At 43.3% G+C, this 24841-nt stretch overlaps 1 protein-coding gene across 4 annotated transcripts in view; it reads right to left on the bottom strand.

Annotated features, from left to right (window-relative positions):
* Positions 1 to 24841, bottom strand: part of rsad1 (radical S-adenosyl methionine domain containing 1) — a 59134-nt gene that overhangs the window by 23578 nt on the left and 10715 nt on the right. For 2 of the 4 annotated variants that reach the window (XM_073026616.1, XM_073026617.1), the window contains exons 2-6: positions 17000 to 17133; positions 9105 to 9309; positions 4233 to 4598; positions 2719 to 2782; positions 467 to 614 (exon numbers count right to left, since the gene is read on the bottom strand). In XM_073026616.1, the coding sequence (XP_072882717.1) occupies positions 467 to 614; positions 2719 to 2782; positions 4233 to 4598; positions 9105 to 9309; positions 17000 to 17133 (917 nt within the window). The remainder of the gene's footprint in view (positions 1 to 466; positions 615 to 2718; positions 2783 to 4232; positions 4599 to 9104; positions 9310 to 16999; positions 17134 to 24841) is intronic. The other 2 variants (XM_073026619.1, XM_073026618.1) reach the window with 1 other exon arrangement.

Below are 24841 nucleotides of genomic sequence, written 5' to 3'. Positions count from 1 at the left end.
ATTTTATACACCTCTATCAAATCACCCCTCATTCTCCTACGCTCCAGGGAATAAAGTCCTAACCTATTCAAGCTTTCTGTTGAATGGCAGTTAAACTTGAAATTGAGTTTTAAAAAAAAGGTTGAGAAGAGATTTGACCCCAGGTGCTGGCATATGGTTCAGGGGCAGATTTAAAGCTTTGAGTAAAGGGGGGATGTGGAGAAAACATTTCTGTTTCAGCGAGAGCCACTGGTGTCGAACCGTTTGTGGTGGAAACAGAATCACTCAGGCTTTGCAGTTAGGAAGAGGGAAATAGTTTGTTGGGCTATGAGAAAATAGTGGGGAAATGGGATTCTACAAGGAGCCTGCACAGAGCCGAGTTCACTGTTTGCTGTGAACCTCATCTCCAAGACAATGTTGTTAATAACTAATTAACATTATTTCTAGTATATAATCATCAAAAGCAAAATCAAACTGATTTACGTACATGTCCAACTCACTTTGCGGTACCCTCTTCCTGGTTCCATGGCCAAACTGTCTCACCTCTCTGAGCCAATGGTCTGGTTCCAAAGTCTGTATCCTTGCCTCTCTCTGTGTTTTACCATCACCCCTTGGTACAAACCGGCCATGGGCACCTAGAAACAAAAACACATGGACTGCTATAAAACAACAATTACCTCACCTACCACTGTCCTCCTTTCTACACAGGTCTGACCTATCACTGTCCTCCTTTCTACACAGGTCTCACCTATCACTGTCCTCCTTTCTACACAGGTCTGACCTACCACTGTCCTCCTTTCTACACAGGTCTCACCTACCACTGTCCTCCTTTCTACACAGGTCTCACCTATCACTGTCCTCCTTTCTACACAGGTCTGACCTACCACTGTCCTCCTTTCTACACAGGTCTGACCTATCACTGTCCTCCTTTCTACACAGGTCTGACCTATCACTGTCCTCCTTTCTACACAGGTCTCATCTACCACTGTCCTCCTTTCTACACAGGTCTCACCTACCACTGCCCTCCCTCCCAAACAGGGGTCACCCAACATTGCCCAGACATCGTTCCCTCTTACTATATACAGTACACTTCAACACTAATCATTCATGCAGTACACGTCTCACTGTACACTGACCCAACAAAATGTGCCTCATTGAGAACGTCTCCACTTACAATGTTCCTCAACATCGAGAATGATTTGGGTCCAATCAATGTCTGTAGATTTCAAGGTCTGTTCCTTCTGCCACTTACGCTCGGCTTTTGTGCTCTCAATGCATGAACTCTAATTAAGAAAGAAAGTACTTACCACAGAGCGAGAGGAACAAAGATTTATTGGGCTAGTTCCAGAAGTGGTGGGTTTGACAAGAGATTGAATGGAAGGGGGTCTGTAGCCTCTAGAGTTTAGAATGAGAGAAGTTCTTGAAATTTACTAAATTCTTAAAGGGCCTGATAGGTTTCTTGGCTGCGAAGTTTAGGACTGGGAGTGGGTGTGTGAGGTAGTAGGAGAGTTCAGTTAAAGATTAAGACATAGGCTATTTTGGACTGAGGTAAGAAGGATTTCTACATTTTGAGGGTGGTAAACCTCAGGAATTCCCCATCTGGGGCAGGGGGGAGGGTCAATTCTTTGGTTCATTCAAAATCTGAACTTTGGGAGAACCTAAAAATATACAGATGATTCTGGGAAAGTCAATGACAGGGAAAATCAGGCATGATCTTGGTGAATGGTGGCATATGTTCGAAGAGCCAGGTGATCTAATCTGATTTCTTGTATTCTTATTAGCTGGCTAAATAGAACTAGAGGCTCCACGATCTGGGGGAGATTGCTGATGTTGTCTCACTGATCACGCCAGGGGACTTAAGAGAATTTTGAGCAGTATAATTGGAGGTATTCTCAGTGCTTAGAAGTGTCTTGGGTATGTAGTCCATGTTTCTGAAATTTAAAGGATTAGTGTTGGGTATATAGCCATGATCTTCAACTGTACATTGCCTCAGTGATGATGAGCAAGAGTTGTTGGTGAATTTCATCACTAACATCTTCCTTTACTGAGAGGTGGTGTTGAGGTGGAAACTGACCATTATTTTGCAAGGTTTCATCGTAGATCTGTCTGAACCACTCTGTGGTTCCTGTAGGTTGAAAGTTGTCAGGTTGACTACCAAGTACCTTTGTGAGATTCTTGAGATATTTGACATTGATCTTCTTGCATCAAAGATCGATTTTGATATTGTTTTGCAGCCTGACTGATGGAAATAGGAGGCACTGATAAAGTGTCAGCAAGTCCTTCAATTGTTGATACCTGTTATGGTATAGTTGAAATAGATATGCTCTGATGAAGGCAAATCCCAGTAGGTACCAGAGACTGTACCAAGTTTTTGTACTAGACTTTCTCATGAAAGGATACTTACTGGTGATGCCATGCTTCAAAAATTTCTTCAGGGGAGAATTTCCATTCAAATTGGCTTTCTCAACAGCAGAGTAATATTCAGATCCGTCTTTGTTAGGATTATATGTGGGTACCCTGTATAATGAGGACCCCACTGCCACCTTCCTCTCTTCCTTCCTTTTCTAAATTGCCTCCTTGATTTCCCTGTACTTTCTACTCCCTTCCCGTGAGAGCTCAGGCTATGATTTTTTGCTTGTATCAGTCAGATGTACTGAGGCAGTCCCTGCAGAACCTATTCATTGCAAGTGCTGGTGATGTACAGGACTGGGAACATATGTTGAAACAGTGAGAACTCACCTGGGCCTACCCCGAGGTATTGCATTCCTCTCCAGTATCCCAGGTTATGGTGGCACACAGCTCCCTGCAAAATGAGCAGACCATGCTGGAGAAACTCATCAAGCACCAGGGAATGGAATAGAGCCGGCTACTAGAGACACTGATCTACTTTATAGCGTTGATACATGGCACTGCAATATAAACAGTGCATTCTTAATTTAACATCTTTTCTGGCTCCTTGTCTCACATTCCAGTTACTAAATCGTGCCCTAGCTTTTTGACAGGTAGACAATCTGCTTCAATCATCCTTTCAATTAATTTTAGGTTACAACTTATTGCATTAGTATAAACGCTTCTTTCTCTCCACTTCCTTAGTCATCTTAAATTTGCAACGTCTAACCATGAACATACCCACTGGGACAGCCAGCATGCTGGAGGAGCTGAATGATGAACTCCTGCTTTTAACCTACTCCCCACCCCTCCTCTGGTAGGAAAGTTCCGGGGAACAAGTTGCTCTCCAATAACACCTTTTCTCATACTGAGGCTAATGAAAAACATTTCATCATTGCTCAAGGTGAGATAAGCTAATGCAGAGTAAAACACAGGTTAAAGGTGCCATGCTTTTGGTTTGGTGGCCTCACTCCTACTGTTCTTTGAGCTAATCAGCCAATTACTCCCTTCAGCCTTGTCAATACCTCCTCCATCTTACCCTTGAAAACGATCTCCTGCATGTGGATACACAGAATTTGAGAGTGGCCTGCAGCTTCCTTCCCCAAGCTCCATCACTGAGTGTTCAATCTCTCTTCTTGTGCAGCCCAGTGAAAAATTATTCAATAAAGCCATCTCTTATCCAAGTTAATTACCAAATTAATCTTCAACTTTCCTTAAATCATCAAAGCCTGCGCACACGTTTCAGCCATCGATTCACTCACTGCCTTGGTTTTCATGCCATCAGTTACTGTGTACATACTGTACATCGGTCTATAAGTCCTTCCATGCTGGGACTAGTGTGTCAAAGCAGCTCCAGTGTGGTCTGGGCCCCTCTGATCAATAACAAAGGTTGAGCTTGACAAGAGGAGCTGCAATTCGGAACGGAGATGATGGGCTGGCAGGACAAGGGCTGCAGTTGTACAGGTCAAAGCCACTGATAAATAAGTCAAGGGAAATGAAGTGGCATTTACAGTTAGCCATCAACATGCTGAGCCAGAGTAACATCAAACACACAAACGGGTGCTAGCATTGTGAAGGCATTACAATAAAGCCTCCAGTTCCAGTGCAACACACAGGAAGTGCTGGAGGACCTCAGCAGGTCAGGCAGCATCAATGGAGGGAAGGAGAAATTAAATGCTGCTTGCATTCCATTTGGAATCTTTCCAACTGACATTAACGCAAAGTCACACAATGTACGCTGTGACTTGGTCCATCTGCACAGACAGATTCTTACAGCCCACAGCTGGGGAGTTACATCCTGTCAGTTCACTGACTGGACACAGTCACACCCCACTCCAAACATGCTAAGACCCAAATTCTCTTACATTTTTAGCAAAATTTGACACTTCGTATTGATGGAACCCCGCCTTTTCCAGAATATTCCTTGCTACATTGTACATCTCTGCCACCAACTGTTGCTCAGGCATTTTCAGAACCTTCTCTTGGACCTGTTTGTAAAGGGCTGTCCCTCTTTCCAATGTCAACTGATAAAGGGACACATGATGGTCACAGAGAGTTAGAATCTCCTCCAGTTCTTTCTCCCACAACTCCAAGCTCTGTCCTGGGTGCCCAAAGATGATGTCAACAGACGTGCAACCACGGTAAAGATTCCTGGCTTCTTCCAGACTCCAAACGGCTTCCTGGACTGTGTGATCTCTTCCCAGGATTTTCAAGTCATCGTTACGTAAAGCCTGTGATTAATGGGCCAAGAATACAGAATGAGGCAGAGAGTTGCAACATAAGAAATAGGAGCAGTAGGCCCCCTGGCCCTCTGTGGTTTCTCTAACATGTAACACGACAGCAACACCACTTACTGCACTACCCCATGCCCACTGATTTCTCACTTAGTCAAACATTTATTGAACTATTTTTAATACACTACCCCAATAAAGTTAGAACCTACTGCCTGAAAGAAACTACTATACCTCGAAAAGCAGTTAAAAAGCTATAAACTGTTTTTGTATAAAATCCACTGATGTATTTTCTATAGTTTTATGCCTAGAATTAATTCCAATGCTTCAAATGAGGACAAATTAATTTATGTTGTTATTTATGTATGTTGTGTAAATGAGTTTTGTAGGCTCATTAAGAGGATTAAGATGCATGGGATCCACTACGATACGGTCGTTTTGGATGCAGAAAGAATTGTTTGATGGGTGGTCTTCTGCTGGAAGTCCATGACGAATGGTATTCCCCCGGGATCTATACTACCGCTTCTGCTGTGTGTGATATATTTAAATGAGCGAAAATGTGGCTGGGTGGGTTAGTAAATTTGCAGATGACACAAAGATTGGTGGAATTCTGGATAGCACAGAAGATTATCAAAGGATACAACAGGATACGAGATGTAGATTAGTTTCAGATATAGGTGCAAAATGGGAGATGGAGTTTAATTAGGTAAGTCAGGAAGTTTTGTTGCAGGTTTATAAAACTCTGGTTAGGCTGTGTCTAGAAGTACTGCATTCACCCCATTATAGGAAGGATATGGAAGCTTTGTAGAGGATGCAAAAGAGGTTTACCAGGTTGCTGCCTGGATAAAGGCATGTGCTGTAAGGCAAGGATAGACAAATTAGGGTTGTTTTCTCTGGAGTGATGGAGGCTGAGAGGAGATCTGCAAGAAGTTTATAAAATTATGACAGGCATACATAAGAGTTGACAGCCAGTACCTTTTCCCAAAGGTCAAAATGTCTAACACTAGAAGGTATACATTTAAGGTGAGAGGGGGAAACTTTAAAGAAGATATGCAAGGCAAGTTTTTAGACAGTATGGTGGTTTGGTGGTGAATATTGGTGGCTCGGGTTGAGGCGTTTGATGTTGCTGTGTCTGCCGAGCTTGGCAATTAGCTTGCAGATGTTTCATCAGCAGTTGGGGTGACATCCTCAGAGCGCAGTTTCTCTCTGGGAGTGCTCACATTTATATAGTCTCCCCCCCCCCCCCCCCCACCTCAGTCGCTTTTCTTTTGCTCTTAGGGGTTCGTAGATGGATATGCTTGTTTATGGAATTGTTAGAAGAGAAGCACACCCATTTCTCTCCTGTCCTGATCCCATGTGCATCTTCATTCTCTGGTACTCTTGTGTTTAAGCATTGAGGCACTGTTAGGAGTGGCAACAGCATTACCGGCTCCTAGATAGGCAGATGAAATTGCAGAGAATGGAGGGATATGGATCATATACAGGCAGAAGGGATTGATTACCTTGATTACTTTGGTGCAAACTTTCTTATGTTCAACATTCATTTATTTTTTCTACCTTCTTTTAGCCCCTCTTATTTTTCACTAAGATATTCACTGTAATTTTCATCTCCTACAAGTGTCACAGGAATTATTCGTTTCACTTTAATTTCTGCAATTTTACTCATCCAGGGAGCTCCAAATTTGGATCTCTTCCCTTTCAATGGAATGTGTCCACTGTCTGCCTAAACTATTTCCCCTTTGAAAACTTCCTATTGTTCAATTCATGCCAAGTATCTGTTATTGCCATTATATTGTCCCACGTGCCACTTCTCCATAACCTCACTGGCATGCATTTATTCATTTTCACATCAAAGACTGCCTTGGATTTTCCTGCTGTCTGACTCCTCGCCTGATCCCTGGTGCACTCTCGTTCTCTGGTACTCCTCTCCTTCAGTAAGTTCACAAGTTTACCTTTCTGTGTTGACTGGCCTGCTGCAGTGCCTGGTCTATTCTGAATGGAGCCTTCCATTATCCAAATACTCTTAACACATTCTTGCTATCGAGGGAGTGCAGCGTAGGTTCACGAGGTTAATTCCCGGAATGGCGGGACTGTCATATGTTGAAAGATTGGAGTGACTGGGCTTGTATACACTGGAATTTAGAAGGATGAGAGAGGATCTGATTGAAACATATAAGATTATTAAGGGATTGGACATGCTAGAGGCAGGAAACATGTTCCCGATGTTGGGAGAATGCAGAACCAGAGGCCACAGTTTAAGAATAAGGGGTAGGCCATTTAGAACGGAGTTCAGGAAAAACTTTTTCACCCAGAGAGTTGTGGATCTGTGGAATGCTCTGCCTCAGAAGGCAGTGGAGGCCAATTCTCTGAATGCTTTCAAGAAAGAGTTAGATAGAGCTCTTAAAGATAGCGGAGTCAAGGGATATGGGGAGAAGGCAGGAATGGGGTACGGATTGTGGATGATCAGCCATGATCACATTGAATGGTGGTGCTGGCTCGAAGGGCCGAATGGCCTACTCCTGCACCAATTGTCTATTATGTGCAGGCACTGGAGCATTCTTTTAATTTTAGCTCTTTAATTTTCTCTGTAACTTCTGAAATCCTTCCCTTCCTGTCACAGATCAAGACACATGACTATTCCCATTCTCTATGTAAAAGATTCAGCCCCGTGGCACAAGGCACTAGCTGGGTACATTTGGGCACTTATCTACAAGATTCCTTGTAACCACTGTAATTTCTACTATTTCTTGTGTTCTTACATAATGATTCTCTAACTTCACCCTACCCATGGTTGTGGTGTAGACCACTCTTTCCTGAATTGCTCTCATCCTCAGTTTTGCAGCAATACAGGCAGTCCCCGGGTTACGAACGAGTTCCGTTCCTGAGTCCGTCTTTAAGTGTACGTAAGTCGAAACAAGTACATCCGGTATTATTTAGCATCAGTTAGTCAAACGTTTGTCTTAGTATACAATATCTATTTTACCTTTCTATGCATATAAAACACTTAAGAAACATATGTATTCCAATAATTAAACCACTGTGTTGCTTAGTAATAATTGTAGCTTTCATCGGGGCAGGGCCTTTCACATGCTCCATTATTCTCACTTTATCCTTTAAAATTGTTCCGATCGTTGACCGACTATAGCCTAATGCTTTTCCAATGACCGATGGCGTTTCAGCTCTTTCCAAATGCTTTATTATTTCCACTTTATTTTCAATCACCTTCGTTTCCTGTCAACAGAATAGAAACACTGCGGGCAGCGGGTCCCGAGCTCTGCCGGGTCCTAAGGACCACCGCACTGAATTCCCCGGGTCCTAAAGTCCACCGTACTGAGACAGGTTAAATGGGACAAGTGGGGGCTGGGCTGGGTTTGGATATTTGATCCTCCTCAATATTTAAATTTAAACTGGAGGTGGCAGTGTCGGGAGCGGTCTGTCACTGGATCGAACTTGGGAACCTCCGTTCTCGAGCCTGGCGCTGATCTCACTGCGCCACCAGCCGACTGGAAATGGCGGGGGGGGGGGGGGGGGGGGAGGATCAGAGTGAATCTTACTAAGAAAAATTTAAGCCAAATACAAAGTTACACACTCAACTCAGTGTCAACGGCAATGACTTAAAATGGCGGATGGCATCGTGATCCGACTTAAAATGGCGGATGGCGTCGCGATCTGACTTAAAATGGCGGGCGGCGTTCTCCTTCCTCGGTTCGTAAGTACAAGCTGTTTGTAAGTCGGACATTAGTAACTCGGGGACTACCTGTACCTGCACTGACTCCCCCTTCAGACTGATTAGTCACCCACTTGTTATGGAGGTGACTTCCTGAAATTCCCAGCCTTCTATGTGCTCTGCTACCTCTAACCACTCACCAAGCTCCGAACACTGAGCCCAAACAAATAAGCACGTTTCTTGATACATGATTATGAATAAAACATGGTATGACCTGAAGCAGCAGAGGAGTGGCAGGAAATGGCTCTTAGCTTGTTGCCCTATTAAACCACTTGCTGGGTCCAGGCAACCTTGATTCAAAACTCAGCAACTTTAGGAAAAAGAAAAATGCACAGGAGAGCCCAACTTTAAATACATGGATGGAAGTTACAATGGACATTTACAAAATGGAGAAGATAACAGCATCTGTTAATCATAAGCTGGAACAATTTGATTCATACTGGGAAAAATGGTTTAACTACATAATTTCTAATAGGCCTGATTTTATTCTCACAAATCAATGAATCTGTTGTAAAAAAAGAGATCACTCCCTACTTGTACATAGTTTTTTTCCTTTTGCTTGTTTTTTTCTCTCCACTCTTTTCTATAAGTGTGTACCTCAGATAAATACTTTGTGGAGATTTGTGATATATATGATTATATAAACAATGTCTGAAATACATCTTATGGAAATGTTTGTTTGATGAACTTCAATAAAAAAATAAATTACAAAAAAAAAGAAAAATGGAAATCTGAAGAAGTCCATATTCTCCCTGTCGATGTTTAGACACAGACCTTACCTGGATCCCAAGGGAGATCCTATTCACTCCAGCCTCTTTAAATTCAGCAAGCTTGGACAATGAGACAGATGTAGGATTGGCCTCCAAGCTGACTTCCAGGTTGCGATAGGTACGTGTAGCCTTGGTAACAGTTTCTAAGATGCTGGCAACGGTGGATGGCTTGGCTAGGCTTGGTGTTCCGCCACCAAAGAATACCGAAGTGATCCTGAAAGCAAACCATCGTGAATGTGACAGTGTTGCCAGCTGAATCCCTAGATGTTGACCAGATTCTCCAGTCAGGTTCCCTATACATCCCAATGCCACATGGCTTCAAAAACTACCATATCACGTGTTCCTTCTTGGGACTGCCAATACCGCAAGCCCTCTTCCTCCACACACATTCTTAAACCAGTCCCAATGGCATGAAACTTCCTAATTAAAACTAGTGCCTTTCTATTAAGGTACATAAAAAGATATCAAGAATCAGCTTGATCACTGAACGAGTTCTTTTGTAGCATTGCTTAAAAAGAAACACAAGAGAGGTCAAGATGCTGAAAGCCAGGGAAGCTGAAAAGTCAGCTCTCTATGATAGACTGAGGAGCTTCACAAATGCTCAATTTCCGGAATTAGAGTCACATAACACAGGCAGTTATAGGACTGGAGGAAGTTAAAGAGGAAGGAAGCAAACCTCACTGGGAGTTTAAGAACCTTTAAATTGAGATAGATTCATAGAGAAATATTGCACAGAGATAGGCCCATCAGCCCACTGAATCTGTACTGACCAACAACCACCCATTAAAAAATCCTGCTTTTCTCACCCTCATCACATTCTCTTCAACTCCCCCCCAATTCGACCACTCAGTGACACATTGGGGAGGTTTTACAGTGGCCAGTTCGTGATGCGGATGAAACCCATGCAGTTACTGGGATGGCTTGCAACCACCACACAGACTACTTCTGAGGCCAATAATGATGGTCCTGCGGGTCGATTAGCTGTGGAACTGTCCCTTCCATGTGAAGAAAACAAGGAGACCAAGGAAATAAAGCAAGGTAAGAGATGATATTATCTGCCAAAGCTTTTCAAAAACACAGGGCCTGTGAGGAGATGGGACACATGAATGAAGAGCACTGTAATTATCCAGAGACTCTGTGAGACCACATTTGGATTCGCTGAATAGGTCTGATCTCATTTTCTAAGGAAGAATATATAAATGAGTCTGGTTAATCAGTCTGAAGAACAAAAACAAATCAAGAAAGTAGCTGGGCTTCCCTCTGTTTATTTGGGACAAAGGATTGTTGTCAGTTTCTAACTAGCGTATGCATGGCCATTAGACGCTACACTGTGCTTAGAGCTAACACTTTTTAAATAGTGTCAGCTGCATTTGCTTGTGTTATGTTATCCATTTTGCCCAATGGATGCCAATTCAAAAGCAGCAATTTTTGATCATTTTTTAATTTTGACTTGAAAAAGATTCAGACCCTTGCCAAGATGTCACAAAAATAATTTGACATTAGCCAAAAAAAATTACCCTATTGGCCCAAATTAAAAGCCATTTGCTTAATGCCACTCATCGCCAGCAGACAGGAACAACTGGAATGTCGAAATCTCCAACTCACACTTGATACGTCAGTGAAAGAATATGAGAAGGAAGGGCATTATGCGAAGAACAGGGAACATTGCAAAAACGAAAGCGTGTTAAGGATCCACATGTTAAAGACAACCTCAGTCGATGGTTTTCCATTGTAACTGGATGAAGTGTGCGTGTCAGTGGACCAACGTTAAAAAACAAGTCAGAGGAGGTGGCGAAGAAGCTGGTCACGAGGCTTTTACAGCAACACTCTAAAGGTCGGTTGTCTCCATGGAAAAGTTGATGGCACGTAAAGCACCGGTGAGACAGGTACTGTGGATGCTGTAAGTGCAGACACATGGAAATCTGCAAAACTCCCCAACTTGCTTCAAAAATTTTGTGCAGATGATATCTACAATCCCAACGAAATTGGCCTTTTCATGGGGATTGCCGACTGCTTCCCTTGGCTATAAACACCCAACACAACACACAAGTTTGCTGATGACACAGAGGTTGGAGGTGTTGTGGATAGTTTGGAGGACTGTCAGAGGTTACAGTGGGACATTGATAGGCTGAAAAACTGGGCTGAGAAGTGGCAGATGGAGTTCAACCTAGATAAATGTGAGGTGGTTCATTTTGGTGGGTCAAATATGATGGCAGAATATAGATTTAATGGTAAGACTCTTGGCAGTGTGGAGGATCAGAGGGATCTTGGGATCTGAGTCCATAGGACGCTCAAGGCTGCTGTGCAGGTTGACACTGTGGTTAAGAAGGCATACGGTGTATTGGCCTTCATCAATCGTGGAATTGAATTTAGGAGCTGAGAGGTAATGTTGCAGCTATATAGGACCCTGGTCAGACCCCACTTGGAGAACTGTGCTCAGTTCTGGTCGCCTCACTACAGGAAGGATGTGGAAACCATAGAAAGGGTGCACAGGAGATTTACAAGGATGTTGCCTGGATTGGGGAGCATGGTTTATGAGAATAGGTTGAGTGAACTTGGCCTTTTCTCCTTGGAGCGATGGAGGATGAGAGGTGACCTGATAGAGGTGTATAAGATGATGAGAGGCATTGATCGTGTGGATAGTCAGAGGCTTTTTCCCAGGGCTCAAATGGGTACCACAAGAGCACACAGGTTTAAGGTGCTGGGGAGTAGGTACAGAGGAGATGTCAGGGGCAAGTTTTTTACTCAGAGTGGTGAGTGAGTGGAATGGGTTGCCAGCCACGCTGGTGGAGGCGGATACGATAGGGTCTTTTAAGAGACCTTTGGAAAGTACATGGAGCTCAGAAAAATAGAGGGCTGTAGGTAAGACTAGTAATTTCTAAGGTAGGGACATGTTCAGCACAGCATTGTGGGCTGAAGGGCCTGTATTGTGCTGTAGGTTTTCTAGGTTTCTCTGTTTTATCATGTGGAAAGCAATAGGTCGCATAATGGATTGATTATCTGCACTAGATGTCTGTGTTGATTTTGTCGATTTACAGTCAAGCAAAAAAATCAGCAGCATACAGTGGATGAATTGTTCAGTTGATAAATTAAAGAACAAATACAGACTTTTATAGTAGCACAAACATGAGAAAATCTGCAGACGCTGGAAATCCAAGCGACACACACAAAATGCTGGGGGAACTCCGCAGGCCAAGTAGCATCTATGAAGAAAAGCAAACAGTCGACATTTCGGGCCGAGACTCTTCATCAGAACTGGAAAAGGATGAGGTTAGGGCAAGAAGGTGGGGGTGGGGAGGAAGAAGTACAAGGTGGTATGTGATGGGTGAAACCGGGAGAGGGGGAGGGGTGAAATAAAGAGCCGGGAAGTCAATGGTAAAGAGATAAAGAGATGGAGAAGGTGGAATCTGATGGAAGGCCATGGAAGAAAGGGAAAGGGTGGAGTACCAGATGAAGGTGATGGGCAGGTAAGGAGATAAGGTGAGAGAGGGAAATGGAATGGGGAATGGAGGGCAATTACCAGAAATTTGAGAAATTCATATTCATGCCATCAAGTTGGAGCTACCCAGATGGAATACAAGGTATTGCTCCTCCAAGGTGAGTGTGGTTGCAATGTGGCAGCGGACGAGGACATGGCGGAATGGGAACGGGAAGTAGAACTGAGATGTGTGGGCACTGAGAGACTGCATTTTCTGGGAGAAGGAGCATAGGTGTTCAATGAAGTGGTCTCACCAATATGCAAGAGGCCAAGCCAGGAGGACAGATACAATAGATGACCACAGATGAAGTGTTGCCTCACCTGGAAAGACTGTTTGGGGCCCTGTATGGTAGTGAGGAAGGAGATGTAGTAGGGGCAGGTATGGCATTTGTTCAGCTGGCAAGGATAAGTACCAGGAGGGAGATTGGTGGGGAAGGACAAATGGACAAGGGAGTCGGGTAGGGAGCGATACTGCAAAAAAAGTGGAAAGTGGGGGGGGGGGGGGGGGGAGAGGAGGAGAATGTTGGGTTCTTGTTGAAGATAATGGAAGTTGTGGAGAATTATGTGCTGGATGTGGAAGCTAGTGGGGTGGTAGGTGTGGACAAGAGGGCCCCTATTCCAGGAGAATATTCCAACATTGTATTTCATTTGCCACTTCTTTGCTCATTCCCCTAAACTATCTAAGTCTCTCTGCAGGCTGTTTCCTCAACACTACCCACTCCTCCACCTATCTTTGTATCACTGGCAAACTTAGCCACAAATCCATTAATCCCATAGTCCAAATCATTGACATACATCGTAAAAAACAGCAGTTCCAACACTGACCCCTGTGGAACTCCAGGGGTATCCGGCAGCCAGCCAGAATAGGATCCCTTTATTCCCACTCTCTGCTTCTGCCGATCAACCAATGCCCCACCCATGCTAGTAACTTCCCTGTAATTCCATGGGCTCTTATCTTGCTAAGCAGCCTTATGTGCAGCACCTTGTCAAAGGCCTTCTGAAAATCCAAGTACACCACATCTACTGCATTCTCCTTAGTCTAACCTGTTTGTAATTTCCTCAAAAAATTGCAGTAGGTTAGTCAGACAGGATTTTCCTTTCAGGAAACCATGCTGGCTTTGGCCTATCTTGTCATGTGCCTCCAGGTATTCCATAATCTCATCCCTAACAATCGATTCCAACAACTTCCCAACCACTGATGTCAGACTAACAGGTCTATAGTTTCCTTTCTGCTGCCTCCCACCCTTCTTAAGTAGCAGAGTAACATTTGCAATTTTCCAGTCATCTGGTACAATGCCAGATTCTATCAGTTCTTGAAAGATCATTGTTAATGCCTCTGCAATCTCTCCAGCTACTTCCTTCAGAACCAGAGGTCCAAAATTCCATCAGGTCCAGGAGATTTATCCACTCTCAGACCATTAAGCTTCCTGAGTACCTGCTCAGTTGTAATTTTCACTGCACATACTTCAGTTCCCTGACACTCTTGAATGTCCGGTATACTGCAGATTATTCCACTGTGAAGACTGATGCAAAATATGCATTCAGTTCCTCTGTCATCTCTGCTTCTCTCATTACATTATCTCCAGCGTCAGTTTGTATTGGTTCTACATCTACCCTCGACTCTCTTTTACCTTTTAATATACTTAAAAAAGCTTTTAGTATCTTCTTTGATATTAGTCGCCAGCTTCCTTTCATAATTCATCTTTTCCTTCCTAATGACCTTCTTAATTTCCTTCTGCAAGTTTTTAAAAGCTCCCCAATCCTCTGTCTTCCCACTAGCTCTGGCTTCATTGTATGCCCTCTCTTTTGCTTTTACTTTGGCTCTGACTTCACTTGTCAGCCACTGTAGTGTCCTTCTTCCACTCAAAAATTTCTTCTTTATTTGGAATACATCTGTCTTCCCTCATTTTTCGCAGAAACTCCAGCCACTGCTGCCCTTCCTGCTAACGTTCCTTTCCAGTCAACTTTGGCCAGTTCCCTTCTCTTGCCACTGTAAATTCCTTTATTCCTCTGAAATAACGACACATTGGAATTTAGTTTCTCCTTCTCAAATTTCAAAGTGAACTTGATCATATTGTGATCACTGTTCCCTAAGGGTTCCTTAACCTTAAGCTCTCTTATCACCTCCAGATCATTGCACAACACCCAATCCAGCAGAGCCAATCCCCTAGTGGGCTCAACAACAAGCTGTTCTAAAAAGCCATCCCTTAGATATTCTACAAATTCTCTCTCTTGAGGAGAGTACGGACCTGGTTTTCCCAATTCACTTTCATGTTAAAATCCACAACGATTATCATGACATTGCCCTTCTGACACACCTTTTCTATCTCCTGCTGTAATTTGTAATCCACATCCTGGCTGCTGTTTGGAGGCCTGTAAACAACTCCATTAGGGTCCTCTTACTCTTGCCATTTCTTAACTCAACCCATAGAGACCCTACACCTTCCAATCTTATGTCATCCCTTTCTAATAATTTAATATTATTTCTTATTCACAGGGCCACACCACTCCCTCAGCCTACTAACCTATCTTTCTGATACACCATATGTCCCTGGACGATGTGGCGGAGATGGAGCAACTGAGAGAAGAGGACGGCATTTTTACAAGTGACAGGGTGAGAAATGGTGTAGTCCAGGTAGCTGTGAGAGTCAGCGGGTTTATAAAAGATACAGTAGATAAACTGTCTCCAGAGATAGAGACAGTGAGATCAGGAAAAGGGAGGGAGGTGTTGGAAATGAACCGAATAAATTTAAGGGCAGGATGGAAGCTGGAAGTAAAGTTGATGAAATCGATGAGGTCAGCATGGGTGCAGGAAGCAGCATCAATACAGTCGTCAATGTAGCGTAGGAAAAGTTGGGAGGCGATACCAGTGTAGGTTTGGAACACAGACTGCTCCATGTAGCCGACAAAAAGACAGGCATAGCTGAGACCCACCAATGGCTACACCTTTGATTTGAAGGAAGTGGGAGGAGCTGGTTATGGTGTTAAAAGTTATGGTGATATGCAAAACTGCAATTCAAGCTGACATCTACATCGGAAATGTCCTCCTTCATATACCTTAGTGCAGAACTAAATGACACAAACGAATGCAGCAAGGAAATAAGGCGAAGGCTAGCAATGGCACGCACAAGCACTACCAAACTCTGGAACATCTGGAAAGGTAGATCTGTGAGCACTGACACCAAAATATGCCTCCTCAAGAGTCTCGTCTGGCCAGTAACCCTCTATTGGCTGTGAAACATGGACCCTAAAGCAGCCGATGAAAAGAAGTTGACAGCATTTGAGATGTGGACACACAGACGGATCCTCAGGGTATCATACATTGAAAGGAGATCCAACAATTTCATCCTAGAAAAAACTGGCATGAAACCAATACTTCTGGAAACTGTTATCCAAAGGAAACTTCGTTAGCTTGGACACATCTCAAGAACCGGTGACACACTGGAACTTGGTGCTTGAAGACAGAGTAGAAGGAAGCCACTCCCGAGGCAGACAGAGGACAACCTGGATCGACAACATCAAGAAGTGGACCAGCCTCACCGCCGGAGATGCGAGAGGTTTGACTGCCGACGGATCGCAGTGGAAGACAGTGGCCGACGAGGCTCTGGCAGAGTACAGCACATCATGATGATGATGGGAAGAGGTGAAAGAAACGATTGAGAGTGAGGACCAACTCTGCCAAACGGAGCAGAGTGGTGGTGGAGGGGAACTGGTTGGGTCTCCTGCCTTTGGTATACCTAAAAGGTTGAACAGATTTATTCTTGGGGTTTTAATCGATTCATTACTGTCATTTATGATACAGGTAGAGAAAAGCTTTGGTTCTGTGTGTTATCCAGACAGATCATTGTATAATTACATTGAGAAAGAAATCAAAATACAGAATATAGTATTGCATGAAGAGACTATCTAGATGAATGCAAGATAGTCATATTAACACCAAAAAAATCCTTAAAGGGCTTGACACAGAAGATGATCATTTCTCCCTCAGCAGAGAAGTTTAAAACAAAAGGTCAGTAAATGAAGTTAATTGGATTTCGTTGTGTCAGCTACTGAAGAAAGAGTAGGACTAGTGTAGATTGGCGGTTTATGGTCAGCACAGGCTTGAGAGCCAAAGGGTCTATTTCTGTATCTCTGTTGCTGGGACTAGAGGGCTTGAACTGTCAGGAGAGATTGGACAGACAGGGACTGTTTCTCCTGGAGGGAAAGTGGCCGAGGATGCTCATATAGAGGTTTATATTGATGGCAACACTATGGAGACATGATTACCATATTGTGCTTACTAACTTATCAACTTACTAACATTCATTGAACCACGATAATACCCTCTCATGTATATTTTCTTGCCTATTTTCCCAGACTTCCAGCTTCCCCTTCATGTTGTTCTGAGTCTATTCCGCCCGGGTATCAGGTCTTGTGTTCAACTTACTCTTTCACTTGGCTGTCACGCAGCAGGGTTTCTGTCTCCTGTACAAGAGCATTCCTCATGGCAGTGTGATCAACGCTGACAGAGATGTACTTATTAAAGTTACAATATGCACACCTCCTCTTGCAGAATGGCCACTGAAAAGCAGAAATGTGAATTATGTTTTAAAACACATTCTTCCACCTGGGTCTCTGTTGTCCAGGTCACACTTTATCAAGGTCACCAATTGAGCAGTCACTATTGTTTCAGTTGATAAAAGGACAAGCTTCCTTCAGAAACGTCGGGTCACATTTCCATGAAGTCCTGAGGTCTGGCTAACAAGTTAGAGCCAAGGTTAACAATACTGATACTACCTCCACACTAAGTGTCCTGCATTAGAGTGAAGACAGGAGAGTGTGTATGGGGTGCAGTGAGATGGGAGTTTGATTCCTTTGTGTGTAAGGATGAGGCGCACCCTTCAGAGACGATGACAGGAAGTACTTTAACATAAGGAGTGGAAAAAATCAAGATCTCTCTCCATCCTAGATTGGTATACTCTGGAGCATTTAAATTCTTCTACATTGCGATTGATAAATTTATACTGCTAATATCATCAGTGTAAAAAGAGCAAGTTCAAGAGTCTAGCCTATTTATGTTAGATGGAGATACGAGTTAGAGATTATTGGGGAGATAATTTTGAACCTCACATATCACAAATCTTACTGCCAACACCTCACTATACCCCATCCACGCACATTACAAACACCATCCCCAAAACCCAATATAAAACCCCGCCCTCGATCTCACACATCACAAATCCTTTTCCCCAACCTCCCCTTTACAAACCCTAAACCCAACCCACACAAACACCCCCTGCCTCCTGTTAATCACACCCTTAACAGGAGTTGTGTGTCCCAGTGAACCAGGATGCAGCCAGGCTCCTGACCAAAGAGAGGGGGGTTGTTGATTGTGACCGAGTCTGATGCCAGTAGTTTTCTCTCAGGCAGGAGGCAACAGAAGGATGGCGGTTGTGAACAGAATGTGGTATTTGGTGACAGTAACATGGAGGAAGGTGAATGGCTGATTTCTGGGAAACGGGAAAATAAGCGGCCGAATGAGGATTATAGTGGTTTATTGTCCAGTGATGAAGGCAGGAGACAGGATTTAAATAAAGGAAGGAAGGAAGGAAGGAAAATTTTGTTGAGTTTTGAATGTGGACCTGTTTCTGATATCAATCCAATTAGACTAAGTATTGAAAAAAAGCATGAGTAGTTATTATGGGTGCAAAACCTTTAAGACACTCTTAGTATTTTGTGAAGATAGTAAGCAATGTGAGAAAGCTTTGGGCTAAAAGCTGTGGGAAGAAGGAAAGTAGGACGAAAATATTAAAATATTAGCAGGTGCAGCAAAACTTAGAGATAAAATAATATTTAGACTTCAAAGGAGGGCTGTTAATGGTTTCTCTAATCCTACCATGGAATGCGAGAAGCCTACTGGCTAATGGTTAAGGGCTTAAGATAATTATTAAAGATTTACCAAATAAACTTATATGTGTACAGGAATCTTGTCTAAGTTTCTAAATACATGGCTACGTTAATATAAAAGCGATCGGAAAATGGTCTGCCTTTGGCAAAAATGAGATAGCACATAAGAGTTTTAAAGATTGGGGTTGTCTATGAGTCAATTGTGGGTGAAATTTGGGGAAAGAGTAGTAAAGTACAAATAATATTTTTTTATAACCCTTGCAAAAGGTAAACACCTGATATATTTGAAAGTGTGGGTGAAAATAAGAGAAGTGAGGTTATATGGTGTGGGGATTTAATGCTCATAATACTATATGGGGTTGTAGTGACACAAATGTGAATGGGATGGTGGTGGAAGACTTGGACGAAGTGTTTGGTGTACTTAATGATGGTAGGAGTACAATATTAATCTATCTAACTACACTGTTTCTGCTATAGACCATAAACTATTCAGCTCATCAAGCCTGCTCTGCCATTTGTTCTTAGCTGATCCATTTCTTTCTCAAACCCACTCTCCTGCCTTCTCCCCTTTCAACCCTGACTTATCAAGAATCTATCAAGCTATTCTGAGTAAATCCCCTATGGTCCAAGACTGCCCCTCTATAGGAAACATTTAACATTTGAGAGGTTTCGATGAGGTCATCCCTCATTCTTCTGAATTCCAGTGGCTAGAGGACTCAAGACATCAAATGCTCCTCATATGATAAGCCTTTCAATCACAGAATCATTTTTGTGAACCTCCTTTGAACTCTCTGCAATGTCGGCACATCTTTTCTCTGATGAGGGACCCAAAATTGCTCACAATACTCCAAGTGAGGCATCACCAACAGCTTATAGAGCCTCAGCATTATAGAGCTTTCCAGTCCTCTAATTTCCCTATAATTTTTGCCCACTCTTTTACTTTTATGTTGGGTTGCCTCATCCTCCCTTGAGAATACTTCTTCTTTGGGATGTATCTATCCTGTGACTTTCGAAATGCTCCCAGAAACTCCAGCTATTGCTGCTCTGCTATCATCCTTGCTAGTGTCCCCTTTCAATTAACTTTGGCTAGCTCCTCTTTACTCTGCTGCAATGTTGGTACATCAGACTTTAGCTTCTCCCTCTCAAATTGCAGAGTGATTTCAATCATATTATGATCACCGCATCCTAAGGGTTCCTTTTTTTTGCACGACCAAGTTATGCATCAGAAATTGGACCTTTATTTCGGTAAGGAAATTGTTCTAACACTTTTGAAACATTATGTGGGCGATTCTGATATTGCAGCGGCAACACAACACCCCCAAAAGGGTCAGGAGACGATACAAGATCGGAAGAACAGGGAACCCTACCTAATTCTAGCAGTTTCTAGAAGTAAAGTGGCAAAGGACCTTGGACCAATGGTTAAGGGCCTGCGAGCACTGCCACGACAAAACATAGAACGTAAGATGTGTATAAGATGATGAGAGACATTGATCGTGTGGATAGTCAGAGGCTGAAATGGCTAACATGAGAGGGCACAGTTTTAAAGTGCTTGGAAGTAGCTACAGAGGAGATGTCAGGGTAAGTTGTTTTTTTTTACGCAGAGAGCGGTGAGTGCGTGGAATGAGCTGCCGGTGACGGTAGTGGAGGCGGATATAATAGGGTATTTTAAGAGACTCCTGAATAGGTACATAGAGCTTAGAAAAATAGAGGGCTATGGGTAACCCTAGGTAAATTTCTAAAGTAAGTACATGTTCAGCACAGCATTGTAGGCCGTAAGGCCTGTATTGTGCTGATGGTTTTCTATGTTTCTACTCCAGATGTGGCCTAAACAGAGTTTTATAAAATTGCAACATAACCTCTTGACTTTTAAACTCAGTGCCTTGATTAATAAAAGCAAGCATTTCATAAGCTTTCTTAACTACCTTATCGACCTTTGTAGCCATTTTCAAGGAGCTAGGAACTTGGACCCCAAGATCTCTCTGCTCAACAGTACTGTGAAAGATCTTGCCCTTAACAGGGTACTGTCTCCTTGTGTTTGCCCTAGAAGGTGCAACACCTCACATGTATCTGGGTTAAACTCCATCTGCTATTTCTCTGCCCATATCTGCAGCTGATCTACATTGTGCTATGTTCCTTGCCAATCTTCTACACTGTCCACAACTCCACCAATCTTGGTATCATCCGCAAACTTACTAACCTACCCATCTACATTTTTATCTACCGGGTAGGTCATTTATATACATCACAAACAGCAGAGGTCCCAACACAGATCCCTGCGGAACTCCACTAATTATAGACCTCCAGTTCAAATAAGTCCCTTCAACTATTATTTTCTGTCTTCTATGTGCAAGCCAGTTCTCATTAGCCTCCCACAAGGGAGTTTGTTGAATGCCTTACTAAAATCCATGTAGACAACATCCACTGCTGTACCGTCATCAATCTCTCGTCACCTTTTCAAAAACTCAGTCAAGTTGGTAAGGCACAACACGCCACACACAAAGCCATTCTGCCTCTTCCTAATTAGTGCAAGGGTTTCCAAATGCTCATATATCCTAGCCCTAAGAATTTCCCCGCAACTGACATGAGACTCACCGGTCTATAGTTCCCAGGTTTTCCCTTGTTCTTAAATACTCATCAATCCTCTGGGACCTTACCTGTGGCTAGAGAGAAGACAAAAACTACTGGACAGAGTCCCAGTAATCTCGTCCCTTGCCTCCTTTAATAGCCTGGAATAAATCCTATCAGGCCTGGGAACTTATCTACGTCAATATTCATTAGGAGGCCCAACACTTCCTTCTCCTTCATCTCTAAACTCCCCAACACTCAGCACTGATCTCCTGGTCCCCCACATACTTTCCTTGGTAAATACTGAAGAAGAAAAGTATTAAGTACCTGACTCACATTCTCTGCATCCAAGCAAATGCTCCCCCTTTATCCTTGAGTGTTCCCACCCTCCCCCTAGATATCCTCTTGCCCGTGATGTCCATATAGAATGCATTGGGATTCACCTCCATCCTACACACCAAGGACTTTTCATAGCCCCTCCTGGCTTTCCTAATTCCCTTCGTTAGTTCTTTTCTGCCTTCCTTAAACTCATGACTTTGCTTGATGCTAACTTCTGAAGCTGCATGTACTTTTTCTTTTTCTTCTTGACTATATTCATCACTTCTCTAGACATCCAAGGTTATCTTATCTTTCTATCCCCATCCTTCCTTCTAACAGGAACATGCCTTTCCTCTACTCTGTGGTAATTGATCTTTAAACACGTACTTGTCAGAAGGTCATGGAAACAACTGGGTGGAGCCTATGGCAAGTGGAAGGGCTTTCTTTCATCGCAATCTTTGAACAGGAAGTTGCAGAAGGGTTGACGTTCGGTGCTGATGCTTTGCTCTCCAAAGCCTCACGACAACATCGGGCCCTCTGACCAAATAAACCAGGCAAGATGCTCATAGCTGAGCCCATGAAATAACCATCAACCCAAATGCTCCACTGGCCTGCAGGGCAGAGTACCCTCTGTTCCCGAAGGCTGAAGAAGGCATTGAGAGACCATATAAATCAAACACGGTGATCCCCTGGCTTATCACAAGCAATGTATGATATGTATTTTACAAAATCCAGGGAAACCAGTGAAGGTGAAAGGATTTCATACACACCACCCCCAATGAACCGCTCATGTGTTTGCAGATGGATTTTATAAAATTAACTTCATATGCATTGGTCATTATTGATTTTTTTCCACAGTGGGTTGAAGCATTTCCTTGTAGAAAGAATTATGCAGTTCCAGTAGCTAAATGTTTAGTTTAGGAAATCATCCCAAGGTTTGGGATCACTTGGAAAGTATCTAGCAACAATAGTCCCACTGTACTGGGAAGGTAATAAAGGAAATATGTAAAACCTTACAGATTGACACACATTTTGAGGTACTTAATGAATACTTTGCTTCAGTATTCACTATGGAAAAGGATGTTGGCGATTGTAGGGATGACTTACAGCGGACTGAAAAGCTTGAGCAGGTAGATATTAAGGAAGAGGATGTGCAGGAGCTTTTGGAAAGCATCAAGTTGGATAAGTCACTGGGACTGGACGAGATGTACCCCAGACTACTGTGGGAGGCAAGGGAGATTGCTGAGCCTCTGGCGATGATCTTTGCATCATCAATGGGGACGGGAGAGGTTCTGGAGGATTGGAGGGTTGCGGATGTTGTTCTGTTATTCAAGAAAGGGAGTAGAGATAGCCCAGGAAACTATAGACCAGTGAGACTTACTTCACTGGTTGGTAAGTTGATGAAGAAGATCCTGAGAGGCAGAATTATGAACATTTGGAGAGGTATAATATGATTAGGAGTAGTCAGCATGGCTTTGTAAACGGCAGGTCGTGCCTTACGAGCCTGATTGAATTTTTTGAGGATGTGACTAAACACATTGATGAAGTTAGAGCCGCAGATGTAGTGTATATGGATTTCAGCAAGGCATTTGATAAGGTATCCCATGCAAGGCTTATTGAGGAAGTAAGGAGGCATGGGATCCAAGGGAACATTGCTTTGTGGATCCAGAATTGGCTTGTCCACAGAAGGCAAAGAGTGGTTGTAGACTGGTCATATTCTGCATGGAAGTTGGTGACCAGTGGTGTGGCTCAGGGATCTGTCTTGGGAATCCTACTCTTTGTGATTTTTATAAATGACCTGGATGAGGAAGTGGAGGAATGGATTAGTAAATTTACTGATGACACAAAGGTTGGAGGTGTTGTGGATAGTGTGGAGGGCTGTCAGAGGTTACAGCGGGACATTGATTGGATGCAAAACTGAGCTGAGAAGTGGCAGATGGAATTCAACCCAGATAAGTGTGCGGTGGTTCATTTTGGTAGGTCAAATATGATGGCAGAATATAGTATTAATGGAAAGACTCTTGGCAGTGTGGAGGATCAGAGGGATCTTGGGGTCCGAGTCCATAGGACACTCAAAGCTGCTGCGCAGGTTGACTTTGTGGTTAAGAAGGCATACGGTGTATTGGCCTTCATCAATCGTGGAATTGAATTTAGGAGCCGAGAGGTAATGCTGCAGCTATATAGGGCCCTGGACAGGCCCCATTTGGAGTACTGTGCTCAGTTCTGGTCGCCTCACTATAGGAGGGATGTGGAAATGACAGAAAGGGTGCAGAGGAGATTTACAAGGATGTTGCCTGGATTGGGGAGCATGTCTTATGAGAATAGGTTGAGTGAACTTGGTCTTTTTTCCTTGGAGCGATGGAGGATGAGAGGTGACCTGATAGAGATGTATAAGATGATGAGAGGCACTGATCGTGTGGATAGTCAGTGGCTTTTTCCCAGGGCTCAAATGGCTAGCATGAGAGGGCACAGTTTTAAGGTGTTGGAAGTAAGTACAGAGATGTCAAGGGGTAAGTTTTTTATGCAGAGAGTGGTGAGTGCATGGAATGGGCTGCCGGCAATGATGATGGAGGCTGATACGATAGGGTCTTTTAAGAGACTCCTGGACATGTACATGGAGCTCAGAAAAATAAAGGACTGTGGGTAACCCGGAGGCCCCATGTGCCACCTAGGCACTGAGGGTTCAGATGACGATGACGATGGGTAACCCTAGGTAATTTCTAAGGTAGGGATATGTTCAGCACAGCTTTGTGGACCGAAAGGCCTGTATTGTGCTGTAGGTTTTCTATGTTTCTATTTCCATTGTAGCTATCATTGTCAGTCAGCAGGCTTGGTAGAAAGGATGAATGGAACGATTAAAAACAAGCTTAATAAAATTAGTGAAGAAATTGGACTGAGATAGAAACAAGTATTATCTTTAGTCCTTATGATCATTAAGGCCACAGCCAATAGGACTACTGGATTGTACTCCCCTCTCCTCCCACACAAAATCGTAATGGGGGCTGCTGTTTGATGCACCACTAGCAGTTAAGCAAATGGACGTACATAATTCAGATGAAATCACGTTGGCCTCTTGTGTATTCTTGACAAAAGTATCACCAAGCATCATCAACAAGGGAAGGAAGCACAATAACTGAATGGCAACACTAAGTGTCACGACATCGAGCCTGGAGGTAACATCGTTGTCCACACATTTGTTTGCAAACTTGGTTTGAAGGACCATTCCTGGTACTGTTAGTGACTAATACAGCTATCAAGGTAAGAGAGAAAACATCATGGATGCACGCCTTGCACTGTAAAAAGACTTCCAAGCCAATGTAAACATGAGATCCCTTAACTCCACACTGATCATGCTGTTCATACTGGTGATGCTGGAATGGATGCCCCTGCTCATAACTCTTCCCTTTCACTCAGTTATGAATACAACCAACGACTGAACGTTTCAGCACGTTGGCTTTCTACCCATATTCCATTCCACAGTGAAGGTGGAATCCCGCTC

Source organism: Hemitrygon akajei, chromosome 22, assembly GCF_048418815.1.
Source record: "Hemitrygon akajei chromosome 22, sHemAka1.3, whole genome shotgun sequence".
NCBI classification, from domain to species: Eukaryota; Metazoa; Chordata; class Chondrichthyes; order Myliobatiformes; family Dasyatidae; genus Hemitrygon; species Hemitrygon akajei.
The sequence above is the reverse complement of the archived record's forward strand: the minus strand, read 5'-3'. Positions and strand labels throughout refer to the sequence as shown.